This window comes from Erigeron canadensis, chromosome 2, assembly GCF_010389155.1.
Source record: "Erigeron canadensis isolate Cc75 chromosome 2, C_canadensis_v1, whole genome shotgun sequence".
In the NCBI taxonomy this organism is placed as follows: domain Eukaryota; kingdom Viridiplantae; phylum Streptophyta; class Magnoliopsida; order Asterales; family Asteraceae; genus Erigeron; species Erigeron canadensis.
The window spans coordinates 33118339-33139568 of record NC_057762.1 but is presented as its reverse complement, the minus strand read 5'-3'; the positions used below and the strand labels follow the sequence as shown (position 1 = coordinate 33139568).

General features: G+C 39.0%; 1 protein-coding gene across 1 annotated transcript; it reads right to left on the bottom strand.

Annotated features, from left to right (window-relative positions):
• Positions 1-331: 331 nt before the first annotated feature.
• LOC122586602 (auxin transport protein BIG) lies at positions 332-19408 on the bottom strand. The gene is made up of 14 exons (XM_043758582.1): positions 19052-19408; positions 18412-18521; positions 17155-17305; positions 11022-17065; positions 9894-10511; positions 9612-9792; positions 9113-9347; positions 4490-9031; positions 4188-4407; positions 3288-3695; positions 3044-3187; positions 1948-2964; positions 1347-1850; positions 332-1269 (listed from the first exon to the last, which is right to left on the bottom strand). The coding sequence occupies exons 1-14, from the start codon at positions 19287-19289 to the stop codon at positions 499-501; spliced, it is 15183 nt and encodes a 5060-aa protein (XP_043614517.1). The 5' UTR covers positions 19290-19408; the 3' UTR covers positions 332-498.
• Positions 19409-21230: the final 1822 nt, after the last annotated feature.

Below are 21230 nucleotides of genomic sequence, written 5' to 3'. Positions count from 1 at the left end.
ATATTCTTGAAAAGAATGATCATTTAAGGGTTTTAGGCTTTAAGCCACTTGCTCCACTAGAATAAAGAAAGTAGTTTCAAAAAGTGGCCTAAAAATTGTGTCCATATGATATGATGCTGACTGAACTTTTCTGAGCGATTTTGATAGTTGTTTTTGTCCATACTTGGCCCATTTGTTCATTCAAGATAAGAAAAATTATGTGTAATCAAAATCAGAATGCCTAAAAATATACAGTATTTAATTATTTATAGACTTAACATAGTACGGCCATGCTCATTTTGCATCCTACAATCAAATAAATGGAACGATGGCTAAACCCGCAATTGCAAAATATGCTAACACCCTTTAGATGTAAATTGAACTTGATAACAGTAGAGTATTAATCATCACACGACTATTCCCAAAGCACAACAGTATGAGCAATTTACGCAGAGTCAAAATTTTGTGGCATTTACATATCAACTATAGACCAGTTGAGCATGCAACTTCAAAAAAAAATCAACCTTTCCCAGCTTCGATTGCCGCGTACACAAAATCTTCGCACTTACCTGATGGACCTGACATCACATCAGCCAGAACACCAATCACATCAAATGCCTCCTGTAAATCAGTGGCAGAAGTCATATCCTCCAGCAATGACAACATCTCTTTCGAGAACCCCACCATGTCTTTCACATTCAATAATTTTTCCTTCATCATTAACTCCCAACCTTCCAAGTTTTTCTCATCCTTCTCCCCGGTTTGGCCAGATTGATTTACGCCTTTCTTTGGGAACTTGAAGTAGTGTTGAAGTTGCTCAATTAAACCCGTGTAAACAAGCATTGGCTGGATTATCGTTAGTAGCTCCTCTGGTTTTGTATCTGACTTGACAGGAGTAGATAATGATGATGACGACGAAGATGATGAGCGGTGAGATGACCTGGCATGTGTCCGCTGCATGTATGCATGGTATATACCACGTTGCAAGAAAGCACGACGATGTTGCAACCAAGACCCGTAAGATTCTGAAAGAAGGGAACTCACCATCATAAATTGAACCGTTTCCTCTGTTCCCGTGGACGAGGTGGGGGATTTTGAATCCGGTGTGGAAGTAGAAGAAGACAGATATGCTGCTACAGATTTGGCCAGATTATGTCGCTGAGAAGAATCATGGTCAACAAAATAACGAGCCATTTGGATCATAAAAGGTAGAAACTTTGCATTGCTTTCTTTTCCTCCACCTCTACAGTCAGTGTTAAACAATGCACCCGTCGCAAATCGTGCAAGCATCTGCAATATTAGTGATCAGGTATTAGAAACACGCTTAAAAGACATCAAAATAAAATGAAAACAAAAAGGTTGCATACCAGAACTACATCGTAAGTCAACAACCGCAGTCGACTTCCGTCAGCACGTCCAAGGGCATTAAGGTAATCCCAATACTGATCAACATAACGTGTATACTGAGATAATGGAACAGCGGGACCTCTAATGGGGAACAGGTTATTACAAAGTGTCTCATTGTTTCTGAGGGCGGCCCCATCCCATTCTTTTTTTGGATTCTTTAGAGCGGCATCGGCTCTCTTTGCCTCCTGGTGGCACTGGAAATGTATGATATTAAAATGGCTGACAGTTGTATATACACAGTCTCCACGAGCACTTCCTGAAGTCCCAACACCCAGATTTACCCTCTTACTAAACGTATAGACACCAAGCAAGTCCGTTGGCCTAAGACTGTACCCTTCACGGCATACCATGCAAGCCAGCCCCTCTTCCTCTTCTTCCATATCTTCCAAACCTTCAAGGATTGGCTGGGCAACAATTATTCTCTTTCCACCATCAGAGGCCAATTCTTGACGCATACCAAGTCCCTATTTTATTATATAAAAAACATGTATCAGATATATGATAGGAAAAAAAATTATATTTGAAAATTCAACACCCCAGATAAGGTGTTTAGAAAATAACCTGAAGCAACTCCTTTCTCTTCATCAGAGCTCGGCGTCTCATTTCGTCCCGTGTGGCATGGCGCAACGCACGAACTTTCTCAGCCAGGAACCCGTCACCTTTTCCCTCTTTATCTGAGAGGGTATCCAACAAATTCTCAGCTCTAGCTCCGACATCATTTTCACCAGAGACCCCTTCCAAAGCATGGAGCAAAGGTAATATCCCTCCTTCATCCACACACTTTTGTGTGGGCAAGTGCCCCATAGACAACCCCCTAAGCATGGATAGGATAAGAGGAACAGATGAAAGTTTTAAACCTGAAACCCATTCGGGTGTATTTTTAACTCCAGTAAACGGAATACTGTCTTTCAGATGTTTCACTGCAACTTCGGTAATGCCGGTTTCCAATATGATATCCTTTAGTCTTTCCCCGCAAGAACTTGTTTTCATGGATTCTGAAACCCTAACAAAATTCTCTACTGCAAACCTCTGTTTCGACGCTTGCAGAGAGACGTTATCGTCTTTTGGATTTTCTAGAGCTTGCTTCTGCAACTGGTCAAACTCAACCCAGTTCTTTAGGTAAGGGTCAAAGTGTTGAATGAGTGCTTCCATTGCAGCAGGCTCACCGTACGTTAAGTAAGGCAAAATTCTAGCAACCATCTCAGTGTTTCTCTGCTGTTTACTTGACTTTTTAAGGCCTGGTGGGTGAGACAGTCTTTCTAGGAACATGATGACTATCTTTTTAGCCTGTTCACCTGCACCAGCTTCTTCGTTGGAGACTGTAAGGGCATTCTGAGTGATGTCGATATTATCACTTTCATTAGCTTCCATTGTCAAACTCTCAACAATTAGAAGAATGCCTTCAGCTGGCTCAATGGCATCAACAGAGAATGCACGCCGTGCAATTTCTAGTAGTAAACTTAGAGCTCCAAGCCTCAGCAAGGCCCGCCTGTTTTCCCTTATTTTGCAGCAGTGCATTAGAAGATTCAGAACAGCCACCAGTTGCTCCTGGTTGGACTTCAGATCATCTCGCAAACGCTACAGAGTAACAAAGATCATTTAATGTCATTCAACATTGTCATACAACAGATGATAAATATAGAAAGTAAATACGCACCTGAACAATTTCTAATAGAATTTCCAACCCACCACACTCTCGAACTGCACCTGCTATTGCAAACTCCACCTCAGGATCTTGAGACTCTTCCCTGTCTTCATCTAATTCCTTGATCATGGGCTCAGTAGCTTCACCATCCAACCCCTGAGAGACGATGGACACCAATATATAGAATGAGCAATGCTCAAATAAAACATTTGAATAGAGAAGATATTTAATTGGATTAAGGAAGCAGGAAGAAAACCTGAAGCCTGTAGGTAATGGTCATAGGTGGAAAATCTTTTGCTGACGTGGCAGTACCGGGAGAATGTAATGTAGCAGCAGCAGCAGCAGCGTTTGCGAACTGAGTACTCGAATTTTTCCAAACTTGCTCATAAACTTGGGCGATGCTCAAATCAAGGGAGATTATATTTCCAGCTACAAGTAGTTCCATACCATAATCATCCTCGATAAGACCCAAGAGATCCAACTGGTTACAAATTTTGTTTTTGACATCGCGCATCAGTGGACCTATCTCACCACTGGAATAAGGATTTTTGGTCATCGAACCCCGGATAAACTCCTCTTGGGTGTGTGCTTTGTTCAGTATCAGATGATACACAGCTTCAGGTTTTGAAGGGCAGATCAGGTTACAGAGTTGCTCCAAAATGAACTGCAGAAATAATTACTTTTTGGTTAGCAACAACCAAATCAGCAAACCATTATTACAATCAAACAATACAAGCTTCAATAAATTTAGGATAAAAGAGCATTACCTGAGTTGCGGGTTTTAAAGATTAATTACATTTCTAAAGCATTATATGTCTCTAATTTCATATCTAAGAAGACTATTTTCCATAGGTGATGACACAAAGCTGTCAAGACCTAATAGAATAATATATTCCTCTATCAGCCTAGTCCTCTATTAATTTTCTCCACCTCAACTTCTTTTGAGAATTACATGCTGAGATGCAACTATAACCTAAATCTATGTTTAAATTTAGAACACTATTTAGACATCTTCTAGGAATCGAACATCTCTAATAAATGAACCCATTGAAGTAGCTCAGGATATAACTAATAAATTTACTTGATTAGGATTGGCCAACTTATTAGAGTACCGCCATCGATCTAGATTAATATGCAACCGTATTTTCATACATACCAAATTAGAGCGTCCTCTTTTCTCCTCCCCATGAATCTGCAAACCGCCAATGCATGCCTGTATAAAATGTTTCTTATTTTCGCTCTCCAGCAGAAGACTATCCAGAAGATCCTTTAAAAGTCGACTGCAGTCACTTATCAACTTTGTTTTTTGCACTATTAACCCCCTAACAACGATAAGGGCCTTGAGGACTTCAGAGAGTAGCTGGTCTCTCATGAACCTGGCAACCATACAACATATACTTAAAAGATGAAGGGGGTGGTGAGCTTCATTAAAAAACAGAGAGTAAGGGACAGCAGTACCTGGATCTTATATTTGGGACATCCAAAAAATTTCCTAAGAGCTCAATAAGCTTGTGAAGGATGAATCCCTGTGAGATGTCGATACGCAGGCTCCTCTCCAAAGATTCAACATTACTTACCTCTTGGGTGATCAACTTACAAACTGTGCTCAAACATCCCCGTACAGTCAAGAAAAGACGTGCATCTTCTGTCTCTGTCATCTTGAAGAGCAATTCAAAATACTCGGCAGCATTTTCACCAGCAGAAAGAGTAGCAGGCAACAAAGACATGAGTAAATTTAGTAGGCGAAACTGCCGTGATGAACTTTGGGAACAAAGCAGACTGATCAACATGCACATCTCGGATCTTATAGATTGAGAACAGGCACTCAGTACCAGTTCAGTAACCCATGAGCCCAGTTCAAAAGATGCTATTTCACTTTTAACTGTTTTAGAGGCATGGCGTTTCCATCTAAGGGCATACTTCAAAGCGAGAAACTCAAATTTCTGAGACCGAGATCTCTGGCTGGACCTAGTTGTTTGCGACACTTTATGGCGCCTAACAAAATCAAGATAAGAAGCACCTTTTTCCCACTCTGAGTAGCTTACCAACTGTATATCATGAGTCTTATGAGAACCATCCCAGTTCTTTTCTGATGCTTCAGGCACAGACTTGCTACCACTGAGAGATCTAGATGAGTTTCCATCCTTTTGTACTGGAACTGGGCCAGGTTTTGCTGCTCCTTGTTCTTTGTCTAATGAGTCAGGTTTTGGAGGGGTACATGCTTGTGATATAATCCTCAAGCAAGGAAGAATAACATGCTCTGATATAGAAGGATGTTTGGCACCCAATTTGATTGAAGAGAATAATAGCTGAAAGACAACCCGTAATCTTGACTCCCAAAACTCATCGGCCAAGGAGCACACCTCAGAAAGCAAGAGCAATTCTTCACGTGTTGCGAGAGCAATATCCATAGAGCGATGATGTTCAAGACAATACATAACCTTTTTCTGAATAAGAAGATTTAACTCCGACACTGCGTTCTTGTCACCTTCAGAGAAGGCACAGAGTGCCGCTCTCGCTTGGACACGAGCACTTTTGGGACCTTGATGGATGTTATTCTCAAATAGCTCCGATAAAATTCCAGCAGCCACAAGCTGCTTCTTAGAACTCGGGTGCTTCGACAACACCTGTAGCATCTCAAGACACTGTGTAACGAACACTGTGGCACAACCGTAACAGCTATTAGGTGACCTAGAAACAACTAGTCTAGAGGGGGCAACAGACTCATTTGAATTTTTTTGATGCAAGTAATTCATTAAAACCCGTCGAAGCCCTTGAAGGGTCTGCACGCTTTTGCTGACCGAATCAAAAGCAGCTTTGCATTTTTCACCATAGAGAACACCAAGAAGTGCAATCTTACGGTTAATCTTACATGAAGGACCTGGAAGAGATACCATCATTTGCTGAACAGAATCCTTCTGCTGAGAGTCCATGTCATTCTCACCGATGCTTGATACAATCTTCAAAAGAGGTTTTTTGAAGCCTAAAAGTTGCTGATATCTCCTATGCGCATTCTCAGATTCAGATTCTATTGCAGACAAACCCTTCTTCATGTCATCATCATTCTCCATGTTATCAAATGTGAAACTCGGTTTAGCCATGAAATTGAATTCAAAACGACCATACTTGCTATAACCACACTCGTTACATAGAAAAGAATCCAGGTTTTCATAATTTATATTGCGGCATTGCCTACATTGGTAAGCATTCTCATGACAGTTACTACAGATTCCATGCCTATCCGTAACAGGACGGCTGCAGCGCGGACATTGCAACGGTTCAAGAGATAAAGCTTGAAGATTCTCGTAAAACGAATCAAGCTCAATCATGAAATTACAAGCAGTGATGGGAATAGGAAAATCCACTTTCAGTTCAGTCTGATTGAAAGCAAGATGGCATATTTTTGCACGTTTCCACAAGGACCAATTGTTTTTGAGTTCCGCCAAATCAGACACGGGCCTATTGTTATAATACAGGTTCAAGACCTTCACAGACTTCGACTTACGAGCATCATGAACATTCATGGTGACACTCTGGATGGTGTAGCTTCCTGTGCACTTGACTATTATTCGGTTATCGGTGAATTTTGTTTCAGATTTCAGACTTTCTAACTTCATCCTACTGTAAGGAAGCTCCGGGCAGCTACAGGCAACACAGGGCTCACTCTCAAGATAGTAACCATCAAACTCCACCAACCCACTCAGTGTGTTGTATATACGTGAATTAGGATGGTTGGCCAAGAGCTCATTTTGCGAGTGAAGTGTATCAAAAACGCACTTGATCACATCAGAAGTTAGGCATCGGTCTACAAGTTCATTGCTCTGTTGCTTTGCATTGTTCTCAGGTACCCTTCCTAACAAACATGTAACAAGTTCTGTATACTCCATAATATTCTGGCCATACATAGGTAAGAAATTTATTTTCTCCAAAAGAATCATCAACATTGTTTCCTTAAATGATTGCTTTCCGTGGTGCCAAGCTCCATACAGTACACATTTGGCTTCTACTCGGACAGAGTTGGAGTTCCATTCAAGTAAAAAGCAATCAACAAACTGCCTCAAGACATCATAACCTTTGTCAGCAAAAATATCTACCATTGGCTCCATATCAATATAAGATTTATCCAGACCAGATTCCGCTCCATCATCTCCTTTCTTTTTCTTCTTTGAATCCAGAGATTGTGGCCCTGATTTGCTAGAGCTCACTCCGGTAACAGTATCACCACCATCAGTTTTCTGTAGTGACAGGCTATTATCCTTGCCATTGTAGAAGGACAAACTCAGAAGTTTAAGAGCCTGAGACACACATTCTTCAGGAAAATAAAACACGCCGTTGACAAGAAAACGCAAAACATCGCCATGCCTCAAACAATATTTTTGCCAGTTTCTTGGACGGGAAGAAGCAACTTCAGCCATAGTAGACAAGCATTTCACTATCTTGACACTCCTCTCATAAGAAAGAGTACTTTGAAATCCACCTGACTTGTTGATGTGTTTATACAGCTTCTTAACCTCACTTGAAAACTGCCATGAATCCCTAACGCTATAATAGTGTGTTTTGCTACCGCACAGATGCAGAAAAAGCCTCCTGGCATACCTTCTTACAAAAGTCGTATTGGCGTTATTGATATAACTGCATAGAACATCCTGATATCCATCAAGCTTTAGATCTTTCCCAGACGGAACTTTGAAGAGCTTCTCTTTTTCAACTGCCTTGTCATGCTTTTCCGGGCGAACCAAACTATAAACTAGCCTGAAAGTGTTTTCTAACAATAACCGATGGTAATCCGCGAACATATCTGAACGATGAGATTTTGCATATGAATCAGAGAAGAATGGAGAGAAGTTACCCGCGGGTATCTCTCTGCGAACAGTTAATAGAGCCCCACATCCTGATCCAGAATTAGCACCGTGTGAAGAATCTAAACTAACAGATGAAGACTTAAAAACATGCATCAACTGTTGTAAAATATCCATAAGATAATTGATAAAATCTTGTTGCCGAAGAGCTCCACAAGCACGAAGCAGCTGGGAATGGAAGCTATTCTTCTCTCCGTCATCCACAGCAGAAGAAGTAGCTGAGGCAGAAGGCAGACTATGGGCAGTGTTCTTTTCATTTGTATCTGATGATCCACCTAGTTTTGATATCAAACCATCACCGCCAGGCTGGTGCCAGTTCCGCAACATTAGTGTAAAGAACATAAAGACCAGGATAGTGACCTCCCCAAATGAAGAACGTGATTTGGCTGAAAATGGTTTGTTGATTGAAATTTCATCTAAGAACCATTTTATCAACTTCTCCAGATCTAAACTTCCAGGCCTTGAGCTATCAACAAAAGGTCCACCTATTGCAGAAGATAGCCTGTAGAAGAGCTGCATAATTGGGATAGCTCGAACGCCAGAGGTGGTCTCCATCCACCCTTTTAGAAGTTTAAGAAACTCTGAAAGAATTAAAGAATTTATAGCCCTTTTCGATGCAGAAATCGTAACAGGATCGGTAACTGAAGATGGAAACTCTCCAGGTTCATTGGTTTCTAGCACATGGATTGCGGGGGCAGAAGCCGGCAGGCCAATATCAGGTGCAACTGGCAGCAACATTGGATCACTTAGATCATCGGTGGCAAACTGCATTTCATTTCCTTCTCCGCCATATGTTTCAACTTCAATTGGAATAGCGGACATTGGATGGTCTCGCGAATGAGGTGCGGGTAGCCGCTCTGCATCAACCATTTCATAGCAGGCTTCACACAAATCAAAGTCCGGGCAGACTGTACAATGCCATCTTCTTCTGAGTATAGGAACAGTGGAGCAGCCATCACAACAGTATTGAACAGATGATGTGATAGAGTCCTCCTCAACCATAATCCGAGCATTTCCACCAGTTGAGCTTGCAACATCAGCACGTGCCGGAGCAGATGTTGCACTATCCACCGAGTCATCTGTACCCAACATCGTTTGCTTTGGAAATGGAACCTGGAGTAACCTTGAAGATATGGCCAAGCTGCAGAAAAAAATGTCAAAAAATGAGGTATTTAATATAGAACACATATATAAACCCTCCAATATATGGTCAATCAATCACCTGCTAGAAGTCTGAACAGCCTCATTTTGAGAAAAGAGAAGTTTCTTAAAGAGATTAACAGCTGGTGCAACGGTGTCACCTCCAGTGTCTTTTTCATGGGAAACCAAACACTCAGCATAAGAGTATATGAGGTCCACAGCTGCCACAACGATGTTATTCATGGTCTGTGTTTCTGGCTGCTCTATGTCCAAAATTCCCCATAGAACCTGCATAAGCCCATTAACAACCTCCGGACCTACAAAACAAGGAAGATGCAAAGCAAGGGAATGAAAACCTCTAATGACGTTCTAAGCATGTAGAGGAAGACCAAAATTCAAAGAGATAGGTCAAACAACAATCAGAAGAACAACATATCAGAAGAACTTGACAAGCTAGCTACCAAACTATGCCAATGAAAAAATCATAGCAAGTAGCATAAGAAGGGAACATATCAAAAGAATGATAAACCAAGTATCAACTCCATACACAGTTCCAGATTAGCAAGAAACTCAAACTATACCATGTCTCTCTAGAAAGGCAGCTAAGTTAGAACGGCGATGAAGTGCAATCTTGGAAACCGCATGCATCTGAGCTGTAAACTCTTCAATGATCCACCCTGATGTACTTCCACCAACTCCAAGCCTTGACAACAATGTGGAAGTTGATTTCACCACCCCTAAAAGCCGCATGGTATCCTTAACCTAAGCATAGAAGTTGTGATTAGCTAATGTGTACACTAAATATATATTGAAGTACATAAGGAAGAATGCCAATTCTACAGGAGCAAGTCAAAGGTATATACTTGATAATATGTTTCTCTTTTAGGGAACACAGCTTGAAGAACATGACATGCACCAGCCTGCAACAAAGGTTCCCTGTCACTTTCAAATATCGTTTCCAGCAACTGCTTGCACTTCAATCTGCTGAGCTCTGCTTTTACTTCCTCCACGTTTGAACATCCTTGTGGCTTACCCAAGCCATATAACCATGACAGAAGATTGAGTCCATCTGCAACAACTTGCTCCTCAATGGGAGCTGCTAGACCAGTACGCTGCTTCTTTACAGAGCCTGCAACCCAGGAACTACTCCCAAGGACACGAGCCTCCATGTCCAGTACTGCATCCATCTTTTCTTTCCAACCAAATTCATCCTTTGCTCGGCCATAAATTTCCAAGGTGTCTATTCTAGGCAAAGTGGATCTATTGAAGGTTGGTCCTATGGATATTGTAATTTCTTCATCAGCCAGAAGTGATTCTGCAACTGTAAATGGGATGTCATACCAAGACCTCATGCCCTCATCTAATTTTACGACTCTCTGGAAAATGGTTATATCTGATGGTATATGATTTGCTGATGTATTCCCCACATGAACACGAAACCCGACCATGACTATGTCAGGATTCGAATTGGAAACAGTTACCTGAAAAAACAGAAGACTGTGGTGTCAAATACCAATCCATGGTTAACTAAAAAAAAGAGAAAATAGATTATTTAATAATGTTATTTGGAAAAAAGGAGCTGGTTATGAAAATATTACTTAGTTGTCAGAGGATGGAGTTATGACAAAAAAAAAAAAAAAAAAAGTAAAGATGATGACTTGGATTTATATAGTCTTTTGATAGACTCGTCTGAGGTACAAGCTATCTCGTCATGGAACGTGCAAGTCAATTGCGAGTCAGGTTACAAATGAAAGGAATTTACGACTTCACCATCAAGTCACTCCGTTTTGGGTGTATTTTTTACTCAACTAGCCCGAGTCAACTTGTAAGTCACGCAACTTCCCTAGCAAGAACTTCAGAATTAAAGCTCTTGAAGTTCTAATTCTTGCCTTTATTGGGAAGCATAAATTACTTTAAAATGGTTAAGGGACTCATTTAAGAACTCACAAAGTCATAAGTGATAAATAACATAAGCAATTAACCGACATTACCTTGAACCCTGCAGGTGTAGGACTCTCAAGATATCCATCTTCTGATGCCAAGCTCTGCTTTGCACCTTCAGAATCCCCATTCCTGATGGCATCACCACTCAACTTCACATCGGCCGTTATGCATACCGTTTTCTCAAAAAAATCAAGTGGGAACTCCGGCTTCAAACTAGCATAAGCTTTACTATTGAGTATTTCAGATCCTAACTTCTTAACTTTATCCGGAATCACGTTCGCACCAGCTTGAACCCCGATAGGAACATGTGTATATATCTGAAGGCTGCCATCATCATGCAAAACGAGACACTGAACTTTATCTTTGGACAAAGGCTTATAAGCCGTTATACCTACCAAAACTGAGGTTGAATACACTCCATTACGCATGTTCTGTGCAAGGACTTCATGCTCTCCAATTGTAACAGTCAGGGCAGCATTGGATTTCACACTTGAGAAGCAAACAAATAACCCACTGCCAGCAAGCAACTCCTTGAAGCGATGCAATCCCGCAGGGCGATGCTTACCATCTTGTTCATCTTCATAAACGGCAGATATCTCAGACAGAGCTAATGGATCATTATTAAGCTTTCCAACTAAAGTTGTTCCATCTTGATACGATGCAAATAACAACTTGTAAGTAGATGAGAAGTACAAAGAAGATCCCTTAGAATGTATTTCCCTTCCTGGAGTTTGCACAGTTTCTTTTAATGTTTTTGCGCCAGCATTTCCTTCACTCGACAATTCTAACTTGAATAAGCAACCATGTTCAGAAAGGACAATAAGAAAAACTCTTGCTTGGGAAACCACAGCAACTGTTGCATCAACAATTGTGTCATCATGCAAGGTGATGTAGTGCATGGGGCTGATATTATCCTGAGAGAGATCATATATCTTAACAAACTTGTTGGTGACCACCATAAGCTGCACCTGAGACCCAGGAACCCATTCTACACGCCTTATATATGCACCTTGCAGCGCAAGTTCAATGGCCAAACGATCTGTGACCTCACCACGATGACTAACAGTAAGAACCTGGCAATCCTCATAGCCTGCCACAGTGAGGTAACTTTCCACCAATGGGTTAAAAACAAGATGTACAATCTCAAAGCGAACAACATTCTTTGACAGAGGCTTCACATTAGCTTTGTCCGCAGTAACAGGGGCTACAGTGGCCTGCCCAATCAACTGGCCAACATCAAATATAGCTACTTTATCACCCTCTCCAACAGCAAGTCGGCCTCGAGTACTGACACTAAGCAAGGATTTCACAAGAGAACCACTAGCCAAATGGGATTTAAGTTCCTTTGCATTTGAATAATCCGCCTTTATCTTCAAATCCAAGGAACCACTTTTATATGCCTTCTTTAATTGTAAAAGATCCGCGCTGAAAGTTATCACTTTGTCTTCTCCTATTGAGATGTTCTTATCCTTTGAGAGATTAGAGTCTCTTCGGCTTGTTATAGATGGCAACAATGAGGAGCAAAGTTCAAGAACCCGATCTTCTACATCAAGTCCTTTTATCAAAGATGGGATTACCTCTTGTATTTCCCTTGGAAAAGACAATCTGATGGAGTTATCCACATCCAACGAACCATCTTCATCAATATCCGACTCACTTTCAGGCATCTGATCCCCATCTTCCGTGAATGGTAGAAATGAATGAAGATTACCAGCATTACGCACAGGCGCACAGTTACTGTTACCTCCAGTGAACTTCCTAGGTTTCAAACACTGGCAGCTGCTACCGCGTACACCCCCTGCTCCACAGTCACAAAAAAACCGACTTGATCGGGAGTAGACAACACGATGTCCACGATGACAAACTTTTGCACACACAGAACAACAGCCTTTTGACACTGTTAGATCACATGTATAACAAAAATACCAGTGCTGTTCCATAAAATTGCTTCCACTGGATGTAAATGTACAAACTTTAGAGGCAAGGGTTCTTTCACTATTACTATCATCAAACTCGTCCTTACCAATGCTACCCACTTCACCGTCTGACGTTCCATCATCCTCATCTTCGTCAGCTGAAGTTGCATCACAATCAAGAGATGTGGGCCCACCCTCTTGACTAGAAGAAAAGACCAACGAATCAGGATGTTTCCTTGAACCCACAGACCTTGTGGCCACTGGGCCTATCCCAGAACCACTCTTACGTGATGACTTCTCTGCCAACTTTGCAGCAGCAATCTTATTTGACCCGAAATCACTTACCATTGATCCAAGAAAACCAAATAGAACTTTTAGATTTTGAAGCAGGCGCTCATCACTCGCCAGCTTTTTCATCAGCATCACTGTGCGTTCCAGAAGGAGTTTCATTGAAGCCTCCCCACTAGAAAGTTGAATAACAAAATTCAAATAGGATTTTGCTGTGTTGACATCATACAGCATAAAGGCATCATCAAGTGAAACTAACAGAGCTTCATAAATATGATTATGCAGTTCTTCAGATTGTGATTCAGGAGGAGACATTAGTGACACAACAAATTTCATGGTTGACTCTCTTAGGGATAATGAGCTTCCATTTACACAGACGAGATCCCCCAAAGGTTCATTCATCGACCCTAATAACCTCTCTCCCAGCCATTTAGAAAGGCGACTCAAATTCATGTCAATAAACTTTTTCTGCAACTTCAGTTTAAAATTATGACATATATCTTCCGATAGAAGATCAACGAAGAAACTAAGAACCTTTACATTAACCGATTCAGAGTTGCAATTATCCAATGCATCAATAAGAACCAAAAGATCCCCCTGCTGAGAAGTATCATCCATCTCTTCAGAAAAATCTCCAACCGACATGAATTTCTTCAACAAAGATGCCCTAGAAGAATCCTTCATGGTGCTATCTGTGATATCAATGGCCTTGAACACTACACATTCACTAACAGAACTATCAACAACGTCTCTAGCATTAATATCCCTCAAAAGATCATACATGTTCTTCATTGTAAAGAAACTTCTGTAATCAAACACTTCCAAGCCATCATTCAAAATTTCATAAATTGCATCACATTGAGTATGTAGACTACTAAATACCTTGTCAGTTTTAATTGACAAAATTGACTCAAGAATCTCGTGGCGTACTTCAGCCTCAATGGAGATAATTGCTTTCAGAGCTATAACCTTAACTAGTCCATCCAGAACAGAAATGATTCCTTTAATGCTAAGAATGCAAGAAAGCAGAAACCCACTGGGGACTTGATTACTACACGGGAAACCATGCATTACAAGTTCCAAAAAGACCTTATTCAAGAGTCCAGGTGCCATTTTATCAACAGCAGTACCCAACTTTGAGAGAAGTTCACATATTGACTCCAGTTGACAAGGACTGAAAGCACATTTCTCAAAAAGCACATCCTGTAGGGACTTGTCAAATCCAGTGTGCTTGAGAAGCAATATAGGTGAAAACTTATTGGCAGAGCTTTGGCCGTCCATGAAAGTAGAAAGCAAGGTTTTCTGGTAAACATTCCTGTACCTCTGTAATATTGCTGACAATACTTTCAACAACAATGCAACTGTGTCTGCATTGAGTGAACTGATGATCAACTTTTCAGAAAGTGCAAAAAACTCAGTATCTCTGGATGTGTGCTCCAGTGAGACTAGACCCACTGAATCAATTCCATTATTAAAGCAATATCTCTGACTTCCAGCTCCAAGTAAGGAGAGTACCAGAGATAACCAAGATCCACTTCTCAGGAAGTCCCACCCAAGTTCTTCAGTTTTCTCGGACATTGGCATTGATCGCAGCTGTTCTAGCACACTAACCACTATTTTTGAAAAATTATCACCCAAGGCAACTCCACAGTTGCCCAAGATTGAATGACCAAAGTACAGAAGATGTTCTATGCTAGTAATGTCAAGAGTCTGAAGGTCACTGCCAGAAAGAAGCGAATCCAAAGTAGTATGCATAGGAGGGATATCCCAACAAAGCATAAAAATGTATCTTTCAAGAACCAAATCCTCCATTGTCGATGCTCCTTTCCTTCTCCAAAACCCTAAAATCGACGAAAAAGAAGAACATACTTCAGCCCAACTCAAACCTAGGCATTCAACCCCAATATCTTCCTTGTGTGCTGAAGTGGTGAAGGACGTAACATCAATCAGCTGATTCAAAAAACTACTGCTAACATCCCCTTCCAAGGCAAAAGTCCGCATCACATTCTCAACAGAAGTTGATGCCCAAAACGTACGGTTACTTGCATTACCCGTAGGAACTGACCTAGCAACCGGAGCTTCCCTTAACTTGGATTTCAACTCTGATAGTAAGGTGGGAGGACAAACATTGGGATAAAACATCATGTGTCGAAGAATTAAAACTAAACGTGATACGAGTAATGCCCAGCATGACAACTGGCTGCTGTTAAAACCATTAGAGAGAGGCTCAATTCTTCTAATAGAGGAAAATATGAGATTTGCTTGTTCTGCCTTTTCTGCTTCAGATGATAAATGAAATGACATCAGCAGAATCTCGATGTGGAAAACTGAGGGGAGAGTCTCGATAAGTTCTCTAAGAGTAGGGTTGCGCGCACAGACTGAATTTACTTTTTCGAAGACAAATTCTACAAATACCTTCAGGACTTTTGTTCTCAATTGATTGCCAGAAGAACCAACACGGCATATAAGCATGTGAGATAATAAGGCAAGGGTCTGATGGTTGTATACAAAAGAACCATTCTCGACAGTCAATATTTGGCACACAAGGTATTCTTCAATGGAATCAGGTAAAGCATGGAACGAGATCAAATTGTGTAACACCTCATAACAAACCTCATGAGTATGCACAAACTTTCTATCACCGGCATCAGGAATCCTGTCTCCAGCATGACATCCTTGACAACAAAGAATAGAAAGGATGATATCGATATGATATGAAGTGACCTTTTTGCATGCATCTTCATATACTAGAGAACTCCATTCATGGGAAAAGGCACTAGTCTTCAAAAAGATAAACAGCTCAGTGGCAGCATGAAGAGGCATATTCACATTGGTAACAGAATTAACAGCAACAACTGATTGATCGTATCCGTCCGTTGATCCTACAGATCGCCCACCCTCAGAGAAAAGGTCACCAAACAACGCTTCATCCTCATGACAAACAGTGCTTTCAGGTTCCAGGGTAGAAGAGGCCTTTGTACAACTAGAATAGGATCTATCCAGTTTCGGTAACATCTTGACTCCCTCAGAGTGAAGGAACAAAGCAAGATGCATCAAATTATCCACCCATTGCTTAGATGTAGGAAATATTACTTCTAGCAACTCATCAATTGTGTACTTCTTCAACAGTGAGATCCTTCCTGAACTGACACCACATAAACAAGAATCAACCTGAACATCAGCATGCAAGCCCTTCAACTCAAGAGCCTGGTACTGCTGTTTCTTTATATCCTCAACTAATTTCAGAATGTACAGAACAATTCTTGGAAAATAAGCAGCTGGAACCTTTACGATGGTAATCAACTTATCGTATCTCCACATGTCAACATCCAGATTATCAAATATGGAGACTATTACACATACCAATATGTTCTGGAACACATTGCTGTTGCAAAAAATTGTATGAACTAGGTGGAGAAACGCCTCCAACAGCAACAACACAAGGCTTTCAATACTGAATTCAACAGACACATTGCTTGTGGCAAAATCATATCTGCTTCTGAACAAAGTAGGCAGCACATTGGTAAATGATACAAAAGATGCTAACAGCTTAGCATCATAATCGACATATGGGGCATCTTTGGTAACACTTGCAAGTAATTTAAAGATTCTTGTACAAAATGACAATCTTCTTCGCAAATTAATACCGTCTATCTTCTCATCAGACTTATCAATATTGTCAACCAATCCCATGCAATATGAAACAAGACGCTCTATGCATCCTAGATGAACGACTGCCCAGTGCTGCAACAATGGAACCAATTTATTGAAATCATGAGAAGTCCTTCCAATCGTCCATGAGCTCAAATTATCATGTTGTGTCCACTCAGAGGCTAAAGTCATAAGAAGACGGTCCACGGGCTTTTTTTCCTTTGAACAATTACTCCCTTAACATGACAAAAAAAACACAGCTTTAGAAGAACATGCAACTAAATAATGAAACATATATTACATAAGGGGGAAAAAAGATGAATACCTTGAACGATACACTCAATATGGTCTTGCAATTCAACATTCTCACTTCTTAATGTGATTGACTTCAACGAATCTATGACCAGATTCAGAGAAGAATGATGTAACACGTCAGCGTCTTTGATCGTGCCATCAACTAGTGCGAGCTCCAGTAACTACAGAAAGTATAATAGAAAGACGAATTATTATAAAGATGTAGATGGTCACACACATAACTGTGTTCCCTTTGGTACAATGCATTTGCAGATGATTCAATCTCATGATATAACAGTATCAGTCAACACACGTTATCGATTTTTCCATGTATATGTTCTGCGGCACTAATCACTACATAGCGACTAATTACACGTTTTATACTTTATTTTCTATATAGGCACATTGAATTGGCCAATAGGGTGCTGATTTCAAAGTTTCATATACTTCGAAATGAAAAAAAAATTCATCAAGTCATAAATGAAAAAAATTCATGCCATATCATCAATAAGTGGGGCTCATAAAATTACATATTAAAAAATATCGTAGCCCTGAGTCACTTATAACTATATTTACTTAATCTCATAAGTGGCCATCATGATCCAAAAAATTGGAGCCAGGAATTCTACTAAATCCTAACAGTTAACAAAAAATTTCCATTATTCACCAATGACCATTCAGGTTCCAGAGAGCACCCCTTTCACACTTGTTCAGAATCGCATACCTTTTGACCACTCTACCAAATCACATCTGCCCCATATCATAACTCGAACTTTGGGGCCTTAGAATGAATATACACATTTTAAGGGATGACAGGGAGCAACAGCCAAATTCAACTTATCTGAAACCTACTAAGCATGCAGATTGAGCAGTGGAAATCTTAACAAGCAAGTTATAATCTGGGGATCTTTTCATACATTCAAAAGGCAAGTAGTTGGTCTGAACGCTTATAGAATTCTTGTAAAATACTTGTAAGACTATACAAGAGGACATAACTTACATTCATGGTGAACACTTATAGAATACTTGTAGCACTAGCTACTCTAATCTCTAATCTCTAAATCTCAATATGAAAACATATTCCAAAACCATTTCACTACTCTAATTCTTTCGTGTTATGCATTTTACCTACGCACAGAAGTACTTTGCAAGCTCACAAGTAACAAATTACAAAAAAATAATATTTAGTGCCTGATAAGAATGCTAGAATTCCTCTACTTTTTAAGTAAGTAACTACTTGCATACTAAATCATAAAATATAATTTTTTAAAATCAGAGAAATAGAAACCTGAATGAAGCTCAAATCGTCAGAAGAAGCTACAGAATTCTCCAAACAACACATAGCAAACTCCAAAGACTGCTCCATCACAGCCACAATTATCGGCTCCACTTGCTCAACTATATCAAACCAAATCATACAATAAATAAACATATATATATATAGAGGGGGTGGCAAAACAAATAAGAACACCCTTAAAATAAAAACACGGTGAGAACACTTAAAAACTTCATTTAAGTGTTTAACAACATATTGGTCTGTCAAAATCGAGAAAATCATGTTTTTTGTTTTGTGCATCCATCTTGGATGCATAATCATCAGAATGAAGCATCCAACAAAAAACGTGATCCGTCCGATTTTGACGGATCAATGTGTTATTAAACACTTAAATGATGATAATTAGTTATGCACTATGTTAGTTTTATGGACTTTTAATGCATCAAAATGATGTTTTTAAGTGTTCTCCGTTCTTATCATTAAGTAAACGATTCATTCGATATATATTAAGCTATGTTTAACTTTTTCCAATTTTCATTATGCAATCACTTGAGCTTAATCACATATAATCTAATAGTTGTCGAATGAACTTAAACATATACATATACATACAGCATAAAACAATATATATATATATATAACGAAAAGTTACCAGAAATGGATCGAAAAGAAGAAACAATAGCATAAGCAACAGAAACAACGGACTGAATCTGCGAAAGTTCCCATTTTTGCAGCCCTAATTTTCCATCACTGTTATTAACCTCAACGCCTTGTTTAAGGATCAAATAGAATTTTTCTAGCCCTAATTTCTCGGACCGGAGTTTAATATCGTTTTTTTCATCGGAAAAAAGAAGTCCGACGAGTTTAGCGATTTCTTCTTCACCGGCCATGGCCGCTGGAGAAAATGATCGGATAACCGATTTTGATTGATCAATCGATCAGTGTAATTTGTGTTTTATATATAGATACAGATTAGATAGATACAGATACTTTGATGGTTTTTTGGTGGTCTGAAAAGTTAGTGTGGTATAAAAATGAATCGAAAGTGAGTTGAGTGGGGGGGTTTTATTTAAGTGTTGGAAAGGAGATTGTAAGACGGTGCGATGACAATAAAAGTCATATTTACTTGATCACCAAGTTTTGAGTTTTTTAAAATATCTTCGATCTAATGTTATAAAAGTCTAATTTTACTTTGTGTTACTTGATTTTCGAATACAAAAAGAAGATTTATTGTTTCCTCTAAAATACATGTAAATACATATAATGTTAACATAACTAGTCATTGAACCACATGTTGTCAATAAGAAAACTATTAAATAAGTCTTAGACAAAACTTATTCTAATAAAAAGTAAATTCAAGTTTAACCATTGCTTTGAATCATCATGATGCATTATGAACTATCAAAAAGGAAATAAATTAACCCGTACACCATCAAACATGCATTAAGGCATTGTACAGTCTAATACCGTAATATGAAGTAGAATTGGTGATGTACGGTTAAAAAATGATGATTTACAGATCACCACCCAAATATAATGCAATTATAGTATTTAAAAATATACAAAAAAAAAAAAAAAAAAAAACATCCAACAACTGAGGAACTTTTTTTTTTTTGTTATTTTGTTGTACATGTATGGGAACTGACATAGTATCATGAGAATTGTCATTGATGTATCAAATTTACATCCCTACAAATATTCATGCAGAATTATTACGTTATATGTGTGTTTTAATTAAAACGCGAAGGTTATGACGTAATTTGCTCAAAGAAATGAGTATATAACTAAAAAGGGGTTAAAGCAATTATGTAACACCATTTAAGGCCATCTCTAATGATTGGTTTAAATAATGAATTTTTATTTAAACAATAAGTTTATTAAGTTTTTTTTATCTTTGAGCAAATGATATTTTTACTCAAAGGATTGATATTAGTGTGAACGTATTGAAAGACTTCTATTTATTTTCGATCACATTAAATTCTTATTTATACCTTTCTGGCTTTAGGGTAGCATCATATACAAAAAAAAGTTTGTTTTATACTAAACGGTTTCATTGCGTTAGGAAGTCCTGATGCAGGTGCACCATTTAGATGCTACCTATCATAAATCCCAATTTATATGCTTAGAGATAGAGTTTACCTGACAAACCAATAGACTAATGAGACTCAAAAGTGTTTTTGCCTCTATCATTAGTTCAGGTACTCCTTGTTTCAGCATATCTATTGTTTTAGTCTACAAGGTTGTTCACAATGAGGTGGAATCTAAAAACAAATTTAATATATATATATTTTTTTTGATATAGATAGCAACTAATAAAAATGAGCAATATAAAGTTGTTTTCCTTTGTTTTCTATTTACAAAGATATAAATCATAAACAGATGTAATTTGAAAACGACTTTATTATAAAGAAAAACAAATGATATGAGTAATCTCTTGGTACCTATCGAAAGACTTGGGTGAATGTATGTTTAATTATGTTCAAACTAATCAAAAAGAGAACGAGTATTATATATAGTAGGTCCAACCATGACTTGCTCTTCACCTTTGATCTTGACACATGACTTGATATTTATTTTAGGCATATAAACTAGACACATTAATCATTTTCTTAATATAAAATAGGTCCAGCCAAAAGATGCAAGCAAGAAAGTCGAAAACCTTAGGACTCGAGATTGGATTTTGGGGGGGGGGGGGGGGGGGGGGGGTGATCAGGATTTTTTGAAGGCTCGGATCGGATAAAAATTGGATTCGTTTTTTTATATATAAAAATAGAAAATTTTAGAATAATAAGTAATTAAAATCTAAAATATATCATCAACTTATAATATAA

Bases quoted from the DNA above. Each gene is read 5' to 3' on its own strand.
- LOC122586602 (XM_043758582.1), bottom strand. From the start codon at position 19,289: ATGGCCGGTGAAGAAGAAATCGCTAAACTCGTCGGACTTCTTTTTTCC. The intron at 10,512-11,021 runs GTAATGTCGGTT...CTGTTTTTTCAG, and splicing joins CTACACCTGCAGGGTTCAAG to GTAACTGTTTCCAATTCGAA. The intron at 3,696-4,187 runs GTATGTATGAAA...TTATTTCTGCAG, and splicing joins AAAGAGGACGCTCTAATTTG to TTCATTTTGGAGCAACTCTG.